General features: G+C 42.9%; 1 protein-coding gene across 1 annotated transcript in view; it reads right to left on the bottom strand.

The window, feature by feature from the left end:
* Positions 1 to 12,344, bottom strand: part of SLIT1 (slit guidance ligand 1) — a 1,063,959-nt gene that overhangs the window by 354,819 nt on the left and 696,796 nt on the right. The window contains exon 6 of the mRNA XM_069611588.1: positions 60 to 131. Coding sequence (XP_069467689.1) covers positions 60 to 131 — 72 coding nt within the window. The remainder of the gene's footprint in view (positions 1 to 59; positions 132 to 12,344) is intronic.

Raw genomic sequence — 12,344 nt, 5'->3', positions numbered from 1 at the left:
ATATTCCATTGCATCGCACACGTCTATTCATTCGACAGCTCCCAGGAGAAAGTACTCACAGGTTCTTGAGGTCTGTGGCCCCTCGGAAAGCTTTCCTTGGGATGGCTTGGATGACGTTCTCGCTGAGGTCCCTGCAGGAAACACAAAGGAGAAGATACAAAGTGGTTAGAAGAAAGGGAAGGATAACTTTGACATTTTCAATTCTTTCTGTGCTGCAAGTTTCCAGCCGATCTATTGGCCCCAACCGGGGAGGAAAGGCTTTGATATTTTACAGGAAGAGCCAGCACGAGGAGGCTGCGAGAGTCTTTCAAAGAATTGATTAGATGCTCTTAAATTATTGAGGATATCTTTTCAGAGTTCAAAAGATTGCTCTCACCAGGCATGCGCACCATGTGGGTGAGATCCGTTTGACAGCTGGGGCTCTGTTTTGGCGGCCTGTCCCTTTGGTGGCCAAATAGAGTACTCCTCTTGACAATCTCACGGCTTTGCCTTATTAAATGTTTATAGTCCTACCTGTTCAAAGGTTTGCCAAGTAAGGCATTCAAGACTTAAAGCAGAACACTGGAACAATGCACACATATTTAATGATCCACAGCATAAGTGCGGTGGCACTCCGATCCAAAAATAAATAAATAAAAGCTACACTCCTTGAGACATATTGTTTGGTGTCCTAGTCCCCAGGGAAGAGAAACTCTCAATTAAAGTCGACTGAAAACGTAGCCTCCCTGCTATAATGCTCCCCGTCCAAGAGTTTAAAATCCCTTTCAGTGACCCCTGGCTGACCTGTAGCAGCCATTGGATGGGACATCCTGTACTTCTTTCTGCTTCATTCTGTAAAAGACAATCAGTGTAGAAAACTGCAGAAATGTTTTTGGGCCTCATTACGAGTTTGAGGGAAATTCTGTGGTAAATCAGGTAAATTACTGCTAAAAATCGATTGCCGCTACTGCCACTCGTTCCTGTGTACCTACCACAGGATTACAAGTAGTGGGAAGTTCGTGTAAATCCCCATTTTTGGAATCCACAAGACTCCATGCATGGGGATTTTGGGCAGAATTACACAGCCAGCGGTAATTCTGCCATGGTAATTCTGCCTATTTGTGGCTTTAAAGTGGAGGATTTACCTCCAGCATGATGCTGGAGGTAAATCCCGCACTTCCAGGCCAATCCTGGAATTTAGAGTTGCGGTAAAATTGGGAGTAATTCTATTACCACCCAAAAAAGGTTCAGTAATGGAATTACCGCCACTTTTTTACTGCATCACCAAACTTGTAACGAGTACCTTTCTGTGGTTTTCACCAAATGTACCCTTTTCGCTACCGCTTTCATGCACAATGCAGGAATCTCATAAGGAAAAGCCACAGCTACCTTGTGGTTTCCTGCAACGGGGAGGGAATCTAACTCCTATGCATGCGTTCAGGAGGCTGCTGCCTATGCAATGGCTCGATTTCGGCAGAGTGTGTTCGCTTTTCAATGACAGGAGAAAACGTCAGCAGAAATCCATCTGGAATAACAGCTGCCGTGTTCATCATGGCAGCCGTCTTTGCTGATCACTGCCATACATTCGGACCTCACTGGTGATTAATTCAGATTCACTGCAAGCAGCCGGGAAAGGCGCAGGAACCCAAGCTCTGCCGGGTCCCTTGCGCCTTTCACCACTGCATGCAGTGAATCATGCAAACGTGGGCACGGTAGCAGCTGAGCTCTTTCTGACAGATTCTCCCGCCTCATAATACATACATCGAAGGATTCAGAACATTTATTTTGAGGAAACTTGAATATTGTTATGTATAGAGAACAGAACACCCTCTGCTTGTCTAGGTTCTCTCAGTACCACACACAAAAGAAGTACAATGCCCTCTAGCCATCTATACCAAATTTCAAAAAAGCTATCTTTAAATGCACGTGAAACAACATTTCTTTATTCTCATTTGTATTGTTGTTCAAAAGTTTCAAAAAAACATAACATAAATCGTCTAAAACAATGTTTGCAGTGCTAGTTTGCAACGCAAATCAACACTACTGGCCTGCCATTTAACAACCACACCTGCTACTCCCACACCACTCATACATAACATTACCAATCGTAATCAAAAGACAAATTAAAATCATATAGAATCATACATAACAAAACAGACTGGATACATTGACCAAGGGGAAATCTACCAGTGTCCACATGTTACACTATTTTGGTATTACTGTGTAATGATTGTATAACCGTTACTTATGTTACTGCAAAGTCTCTATTTCTTAGAGATACATGTATCCAGTGTCTTCGTCGACTCGAGTTTCGGCTTTAACCAAGGGTCCTCAAGATGATTTGAGGACCAGCCTCATCAGGACGAAGTGAATGGAAGGTGGTGGGAATGGCTAATTTATGCTGTGACGAAAACATCACAAAATTAAAATTGTTCGTTTACAGACAGCTGCACAACGGGCTACTATGTACCCGTGGCATGCAAAAGGAATTTAAAAAGGGAAGGAAGAAGCGAAAAATCACCTCAAGACCAAGATTGCTTTATGGACTATTGAAATGAGCCAACTTGTCTCCCCTTGCAGAACCCTTAAACATTTATATTGAGGAAATCTGAATATTGTTATGCATAGAGAACAGAACACTGTCTGCTTTTCTAGGTTCCCTCAGTACTTCTGATATCAGTACATTTGTGTCTAGCCGCAATCATAAGCGTTGCTTAGGAAGGATATCAGGGAGGTTAGGAAAGTAACCCTTGGCTAGTGAATGGAAATAAAATAAAAAATAATAACAGTGGCATTAAAAATAGAAGAAGAAATATCATTAAAACTACAATATATAATGTAAACATTTGTTTAAGGGATTTGAAAGCATTTATGATGAAAATCTCTATAATGAAAACCACCTGGAATTCCCCCAAATTCATAAAAACATCGTAGGACCGTGTCAATCAATTTTGTATTTGTATTTTGTATTTTATTTATTTATAACGCGCAAACCAACAGGCCCGGAGGCATCAGGGCGCAATTTGTACAAGGTTACAGATATGCAGGTATAACAGAGAAACATTAAACATTTACACATGGGATCCGATATGCAGGTATAACACAGAATCCTTATATACATTTACAAGAGGATCTTATATACATATGTACAGTAGTTTCAGTGCCGATAGGTGATAGTAGCGGTCGGCAAGTCAGGGTAGGTCAGGAAGAAGCGCGAAGCCGGCCTTAAAGCTGGTTGAAAAGCCAAGATCTAGTATTGGCTTTGAAGGTATTGAAAGAGTCTTCCGCTCTAATTGAAACAGGGAGGGAGTTCCATAACTTGGAAGCTAAGACGGGGAAACTTGAGCCCCCTGCTTTTTGCAGTTTAAATCTGGGGATCGCTAGACAGTGGGATTGGGCTGTTCTTAGAGGTCGGGAGGTAGAATGGCGCGACAGTCGACTACCAAGGTAGATCGGGGCTTTGTTGGCTAGGCATTTGTGCGTAAGGGCGAGTGTTTTGAGTGAAATTCTCTGTTTGACAGGTAGCCAATTTAACTTACTTCTGGTTTCTGAGATGTGGTGGTGTCGGGGAATGTTTAAAGCGGCACGAATGGCGTTGTTTTGTGTCGTTTGAAGTCTGTTCAGGTTCTCTTGGCTGGTGCCAAGATAAAGAGCACTGCAGTAATCAATTTTAGCCATAATAAGGGTTCTCGCTAGCGTAACGCTGTTAGACGTAGTGAGGAATGGTCTGCAAGCTGCGATAAGTTTGCATGTGTATGCAGACGCAGATCTGACAGCATTGGTTTGTCGGGTTAATGAGAGTCTGGCATCAAGGTAGAAACCTAACGTTTTGGTATCTTTTGAGACACGAATGATATTACCATCTATGTTGAATGACTGATAGGACGGCTCTAGTCTGCTCAGGCGTTGTGCAGTGCCCAAGATCAGGAGCTCCGTCTTGTCATCATTCAAGCACAACTGATGTTGGGCCATCCAGGCTTGGATGACCAGGTAGACGTCGTTAGGGGCCTTGGTGTCACCTAGATAATCACCAGTGATGGGGATGAGTATCTGGGTGTCGTCCGCATAGTTGGTATAGGAGACACCCAGATAGTCAAGCACATCAAAGAGTGGTTTCGTGAAAATGTTATAGAGTGTAGGTGACACACAAGATCCCTGAGGAACGCCACAGTAAATCGGGGAAGGGTCCGCGGCTGCGGATGGGGCAAAGACTCTCATGGATCTGTTGCTCAGGAAAGATTTGATCCAAGCCGCAGCCGAAGAAGAGAAGTTGGCAGCGCAATGGAGGTGCTCGCACAGGATCTGATGGTTGACCAGATCGAATGCGGCTGAAAGGTCGAGAAGTAGTAGCATTGCTAGTTTGCCTTGATCCTTTAGAACCTCGATTTGAGTTTTAAGGTCTAATAATGCGGTCTCTGTCCCGTGTCTGGGGCGGAAACCAGATTGTCGTAGACCTAGCAAGTTATTAGTTTCCAAGTAATTTTGGATCTGAAAGTATGCGGCACGGTCTAGGATCTTGAGCAGAAATGGTACAGTGGTGATAGGTCGGAAGTTAGTGGGAATGTTAGGGTCTAGGGAAGGTTTTTTAAGCAGTGGGATAACCCAAGCGTCCTTCAGATTGTCCGGGACAATACCTGTTTGAAAGGAAGAGTTGATGAAGGCCGTGATGAATGGGGCCAACTCATGCGCTGAGTCCTTGATAGTAGGGGCTGGGCACGGGTCACCTTGGCAGTTAGTTGGCTTAATTCTAAGAATTATATTTTCTACCTCTGCCACGGTAAGCGGAGAGAATGCGAATGGTGTGATATTGGCAGAGTCTGGCAAGGGGGCCTTAGTGAGGGAAAGAACGTGGTTGTCGCGCTTCAGGCTGTCCTGTTTATCTTTGATTTTGTCTTGTAGTGTGGAGATTTTATTTAGTAAGGCTGCTTGGATGTTGGCACACCATTTACTATCTTTCACGCATGTGTCAGGGGGGGCGACTGGAGTTTCAAGCTCTCTTAGGATTTTAAATAGTTCCTTGGTGTTCGAGTCGGCTTGTATAATGCGGTTGTTGAAAGATTCCTTTTTTGCCGTGATGATGGCATCTTTGTAGGAGAGTGAGGCTAGAAGGAAACTGTCTTTATGCTCGTCTGAGGGGTGGCTTTTCCATCGATTTTCGGCACAGCGTTTAGCTTTGAGGAGCAATCTTAACTGTGGTGTGAACCATGAATTAAGATAAGCTTGAGGTTTAGCCTTTCTATGTTTGAGAGGTGCTATACAATCAATGGCAGTTTGCATTGTTTGGTTGTAGGTGTGTGCTAGTGAGGTTGGATCAGAGTAAGAGTTGGTGGCTGTGTTAAGGGACGGGAGTAACAATGGGAGGAGTTTCTCCTTGGTTATATCTTTTTTGCTTCTAGTTGGGAGTGCTGGGGCTAATGGTGATGGGATTCGTGGTGTGGCTGCAATGTTGAAAGTTATAATGTGATGGTCGGACCATAGACATGGGGTATTGTTAAGGACCTTGATATTGCAATTGGAGCCAGCTACCCAGTCAAGTGTTCTACCTTTAATATGGGTAGGCTCTTGGATGTATAAGGTAAGGCCGAGGTCAGATAGTGCGATCTCCAGGTCAGAGGCCACAGGATCTTTTAAGTCACCAAGACCTAAGTTGAGGTCGCCTAGGATGATTGTTTGAGAATTGTTCTTTGTATTGTTGAGGAGGAGAGTGGAGATTTCACTGACAAAGGTTGGTGCGGGTCCTGGAGGTCTATAGATTAGGTGCATGGTGGCTGTTTGGTTAGGTGTGAGTGCTAGTTTGACAGACAGCAATTCAGCTGATTTGAGTTTGGAATCAGGTAACACTCTTAGGTCAAGAGTATTTTTATGGATGAAGGCCACACCGCCGCCTTTGGAAGAGGCGGTGGAGCGGTCACATCGTGTGATGCCGTAGTTCGGCGGTAGGGCTAACGCTAGTAAGGGGCCAGATGCGGCATAAAGCCATGTTTCGGAGATAGCTATGAAGTCAAGGTCAGACGTGGTGATGAGGTCAGCTATGTCAAGTGCGTGTGCAGTGAGGGATCTAGCATTAATAAGGGCACCTTTGAACATGGGCAGTTTAACCTTGGAGGTGGTGGGTTTGCATGTGGTGGCAGTTGACAGAGATCCAGGAGAGAGGGGGGTTTGTTTCCTGGAGATGTGACGGATGTGGCGTAGGCGTAGGCGGAATCTGGTGCCTAGTCTCCTATTTCTAAGAGAGAGGGGGCAGGGTTGGTTAGGTGTAGGTTTCCTAGCAAAGTGATCCAGCCATAAAGCTGGGTCGTTGAGGTATTGGTTGGTATGGCCTACAGCGGGTGCTGCCGGGCTCATTCTAGGTGACGCGAGAGGTCGTGGGGATGCCATGCTGGTAGAAGGCTGGTCCATTTTAACCCAGAGTGTGGAGGTTGTTACCGTAGGTAGCTGGAGAGCTTGGGCAAGTCGAAGGGATAGTGTGTAGAGTAATGGAAGGAGTACACTGACGTGCATGATGACAGTCCTGGTCACCTAGGTGAGAGAGAAGAGCTAGGTGGCACAACAACCATGTACATAGACAGTGGTCACCTAAGATCAAATTGGCAGTGAAAGGCAAGGGCCATAAGACTAAAGGCACAGCATGAATCAGGGCAAAACACAGTCAGTTGTGGTCTATTGGCGACCATAAGGCACAACACAATGTAAGCAAGCAATGTAAGTGGCAGCTTCAGAAGACATCTTCATATTCTAATCCCTAAATTCGTATATATCTACAGTCCATAAATACTGATTTGAACTGCCATTACCTTCTAATAATGAAGAACCTGGAGCGGAAAGGGCAAAGTTCCTGGCCCCTGGCTCCTATGGCTCCGAACAGGCACCCAACAGGCCTTAGTATGGCCTTCGTCGTGGCCGGCGTTTCCGCCTGCCGGCGGATGCAGGCCGAAGAAAAGTGAAGATGCGGCCTCGTTGTGGCGCCGCGATGCGCCCGGAATCGCGGGGTCAGGCGCTCCGATGGGACAAGGTCAGGCAGGCCTTGCTCCGTGTGCCCGCACTCCTGGGGCTGGATTCTGGCTTCGGGGGGGGGGGTGCGAGGGGCTCCTGCCCTCTACCCTTGTTGCAGGCAAGTGAAGTGGAGGTAATGGGCACCCAACAGGCCTTAGTATGGCCTTCGCACGTGGCCGGCGTTTCCGCCTGCCGGCGGATGCAAGCCGAAGAAAAGTGAAGATGCGGCCTCGTTGTGGCGCCGCGATGCGCCCGGAATTGCGGGGTCAGGCGCTCCGATGGGACAAGGTCAGGCAGGCCTTGCTCCGTGTGCCCGCACTCCTGGGGCTGGATTCTGGCTTCGGGGGGGGGGGTGCGAGGGGCTCCTGCCCTCTACCCTTGTTGCAGGCAAGTCCATAGCAAAATGTGTTTCCCAGTCATTAGAATGTGAAAGATACTCCAGCGCTGTTCCAAAGCATTGAGACAACCCATTTCTTCGTATAGTACTCCCGAAATATGCGTTCAGCTATTTCGCAAAGTTTACAAACCTTACACCATTTGTTTTGTATACTAATTAACAGATACAGGCCTGATACAGATTACCATTGAACTACTGCCAAACTCGTAATGAGTCCTAAGTGTTTATTATGACTTGCAGGCATTTAAAGGGAACCCCTATGGTTTGACAAGAAATTCACACATTTTAGGTTAAGTATGTAATGTTACTGGGATTCATGCTGCGTGCAGACATCCTTTGCATAGTCTGTAGAAGCTATGCGGCCGTTAAGAAGAGGGGGTGGGTTAGGATAGTGGAGAGGAAGGAGAAACACAAGATGTCTTTGCTGCTGTGTTGATGCGTGCAGTTCAGAAGTACCCAGGCACTGTGTGGGGGTCTGTTTCTAGGTGACCTGTATCAAGGGCATAGAACAGTGGTCGCAAGCGTCCCCTCAACTGTCTCAGATGGAGACACCGCTGCAGTCACCTGTTGACATGAAAATAATTCAGACCACCTTTTTGGTCTCTTTGGCATTGACATGCTAGTAATGGTTTCGGTTCCCCGTGTAGGAATAATAATACACAGGGTATAATGAAGTCAGACATGCTGCTGTGGGGCAGGAAGTGAATGTAACTGACAAAGAAAAGCAGAGGCCACAGATGCAACCAAAAGCCCTCTCTGCAAATGCAAGCACACGTTAGGAGTGAACTTTAAGCCAATGGCTATTCGCCCATACAGAGATGACAACCATCCAAAATGGATAGGGATGTGCTGTTTACAAACAGAATAATTATTCTTTGCGAAGTGATCATATGGAGGAAAAACAGAAGACGCTCCATGAGCTAACGGCGGTGCATGCGGTGCAAAGCTCAGGGCCTTGCGGGCTGTCTGTCTTCTTCACGCTGATAGATTGTATCCATCAGCGGTGATTATTGGATACCGAGGCTTGAGCTTCAGTACTCCATCTTCTCAGGTTGAGCATATAGTCGTGGTATTGGATTCTTCATGGTCTGTGCGGACTTGTCACCGTAGGGCTGGTTTCACAGGGTCTTTGCCATGATGGGCCTTGAGATCCTTGCGGGTGCCAAGCAAGGCAGATTTATAGTAGATTTAAATTGATAAGGCATGAGCCACATTTGTGTGCTGTTGGTATGTGGGTGAAGAATTAGCATATTCATTGGATATCTTCAAATTCTGGTTCAAGTTTAGCCCCTTTGCCCCCAAAGAGCAGATATTCAAATCCCTGATTCAAAGCAACTGCAGCTAAGCAATACACGTCAAACTGAACTAGATGAGTCCTGGAGAAGGTTCACGGTATTGGTTAAACCTGTGCTGTGGGGGCCATGCTTACCCAGACGCACTGTGAAGTCACTTTAGCGGAATGTAGGACACCGCATACAACCTAGATGCATACACACAGGGAGCCCTACTGACTAATGGGGTACCAGACCCATCCACACACAAAATACTTTCTACCAAAAATAGGTAATAGAAGTACTCACAACAAGAAAAATAGGAAGCAATGGAGACATACAAGCCTGCCCTACACTGCACTCCCCAAGCTCCAGAGATGTGCTCAGACAACGCTACCAACTGACCAGAGCCACAGGAAGGATGGATCTGAAGAGGGACTTTTTTTTTCTTTTTTTTTAATTGTGTTTAGTTCATCAAGAGAACCTTTACAAAATTACATCTTAGTTTCAATTTAAATGAGAATACAAAATCTAAAAATTTCATTTACATTTAAAAGAAAATACAAAATCTCATTTTCAATTGAGAATTATTTAAATGCTCGATAATATATGCATATAAAAAACTTTTCTTAAAACAAGAATTATAGTTATTCACTTAATATTCATCAAACATGGTCTAACCAGTTTCAAGTACTTATTGATCTTTTATCACTTTAAGAATTTTCGTCAGACTAATAACCAGAATAGTAGTGTTCCCCCACATACACTTCTTCCATAGTATGGTCCTAGATAGTTCAGATCCAGAATGCCAATAACTTCCGAATTCCTTAATTCTTAGCAACTCAAAATGGATACAGTACATCACAAGATGTTTCAAGGACTCAACTGATTGCGGGACACAACAAAAATAACATTCACTACTTTGAATTCCATACTTTTTCTTATATATAATCCAATTAGATATGCGCTCATAGGTACAAAATTGATTTAATCTAAAGCGCATATATAGACCCCTTGCAGCCAAACACAGAAATTGGAGAATATATCTAGGTAATTCACCCAGTTTTCTTCTAAATAAAGCATATTCTTCATAAGATTTATATTCGGCAATTCGATCTGATTGAAGACACCAACTCCAACGTTGGAATTTCTGCTTATTCGAAGGAAGACAAGATATAAGATCTTGTTTGGTTATAGTAGCCAGATCTAAAATTACATCAATTTTTCTTACAAAATTGGATAGAGCTGGTAATGATCTTGATACTATAATATTGTTCAGGTCTCCATAGAGCGAGTTTTTTGGGGGACACAGCATCTTACTATAATTATTTAATAACCTCCAATTTCTTTTAGCCGAAAGTGGTAGGAGACCCAGTTCATGCCGTATAGTATCATTTGGAATTGAGTTTTCCAGACTCAACACCTTTTTCCATAATTTTCCTTGACCCATGTCTAACAGGTCAACAATATCTGTAGTGCATATGTTAAGAATGTACAAAATACTTGGTTTGGTCTTTAACAAATAAAATTGGATAATAGGGACTATTGAGAAAGTACAGTATTTTCTGTAAATGATGCACATCTGGGCAGTCAAGGGTTTCAGTTTCTCACTTAAACACTCTTTTCACCAAGTTTTTGAATTCTGATCTGTTAGTGTATAACAGAGGTATCTTAATCCCTTAACTAATTCGAGCTCCTCCATACCAATCGACCAGTTAAATTTCTTTATTTTCCTCTTCCCTTCCAAAAAAATTATAATCTTTGATTTTGCTTGATTAATCTTTAAATTATGTGATTCAGCAAATAAATAGAAGGAATTTAGTTTGTTTTGCAATCCATGCAGAGTTTTGTCGAACAACAGCAAGTCATCTGCAAAACTTATACAATTTAGTTTAAGATGGGCTAATTGTGCAGGATAAGTTGTTATATCCTTCCATATATGATCTTCATCAGAAAGGTATAGCTTGAATAATATTGTGGCTAAAGAACAGCCTTGTTTTAGCCCTATTGCTGTATGGATAGGCTTTGTTAGTGTTCCAATTTTATTCAAACAGACTCTATAATAGGTTTTTGAATGCAATAAAGCAATCAGTGCTACTAGATGTACTGGGATTCCACTTCGAATCATCTTGTTCCAAAGTATTTCTCTTATTACAGTGTCGAATGCTGCACTTAAATCAAGTGCAGCCATATTTACTGCACCTATATCCTTTCGTTTGGTTTGACACTGTAATAACGATACAATAGTGGCATTCAAAGGACAGCCCATAGATTTCCGGAAATCTATTCGCATTTGGACAGAATATTGTTAATATACAGAAAAATCTTGCAGTTCGTTTAGAATGAGTTGTGAGAAGACCTTCGAAGAAGCATCGGTTAATGCAATAGGTCTAAAGTTTGATGGTTCATTCACACTGCCATTTTTATATATGGGGACAATTATTGCAGAGCACCAAGATCGTGGGATCTGTTTGGTGTAAAATATAGTATCAAATTTTATTTTTTAAATTCTCGCCCATAAATGCGGTTCCATTTTTATTACACGAGAGGGGATCCCATCAGGACCTGATGCCTTAGAATCCTTTAGTTTAGCTATTGCATCCACAATATCCTCTGTAGATCATGGACAACACTCTTGAATTAATTCTGAGTAATTGAGGGTATATTCACTATGAAATATTTTTGGTAATTCAAATTTCTTGGTAAAATATTGTACCCAAGTGGAGGCTAAAATAGCTCGTTCATTGTAATTTTGGGAGGCATTTAAGGTTCTGATAAGAGTCCAGATATTTCTTGTATCATGGGCTAAGATGTTGTGCATCATACGCTGGTTATCTTTAATCGCAGTTGCATATCTAAATTCTTTGATCTGATTTTTATATTGATTTAAGATACCTTTTTTTCAATACCATACTCCTCAATACCCAGATTTAATCTGGTTAGTTTTCTTATATTGAGGTTTTTAATGATCTTAAAATGATGAATTTGTAAATTAAAAGCATGTCTGTGTTCCTTAGGAGTCGGAATAGGCTTATAAACCCACGCAATATTCATTACATATATGTTGATACTACTGCTAAGTTGCCTTTCCGTCTCCTCTCCCATGTCTGGATAATTATGCCCAATGGATGCAAAAAGCGGATCCTCCTTGATGTACTTGATAAGCCTCCTACAGGTGTAATGGTTCCATCTAATAGAGCAACCAGACCTATGAGTCTCTATTAGTTGTAATGACATCTCTGAATCTAGGCGCCAATCAGGGATATTTAAATTTATAGAGATAGCAGAGTGATCCCCATATCCATGATCTGTGATATGCACTAATTCACAGATATTGCGAATAAAAGTTGACGTAAATAAATGGCCTATATAAAAGCTGAGATCACCTCGCCTCCAAGTAGAAGGATAGGAACTAGCGAGGGGGTGTACAAGCTGGATGTCCCATCCGAAGAAATGATTCTCCCACTTGTGTCCATTTTTAATTGTCAAGGAAGCATTTATATTACCCGGATTCTTATTTAAGCCCTTATTTTGATAACACGAGGAATTAAAATCACCTCCTAATATAATCCCCACTTGAGTCATATTGACAAATATATCTTCCAATACACCATCTACCGTATTAACCATTTGATCCCAAGTAATTGTTAACCTATTCCAGTAAATGCAAAAGATTACTATGGTTAGTTCTGTTAAATTTTGTG

This window comes from Ambystoma mexicanum, chromosome 8 (genome assembly GCF_040938575.1).
Source record: "Ambystoma mexicanum isolate Mex_15411 chromosome 8, UKY_AmexF1_1, whole genome shotgun sequence".
In the NCBI taxonomy this organism is placed as follows: Eukaryota; Metazoa; Chordata; class Amphibia; order Caudata; family Ambystomatidae; genus Ambystoma; species Ambystoma mexicanum.
Note: the sequence above shows the minus strand (reverse complement) of the source record. Positions and strands in the feature narration are given on the sequence as shown.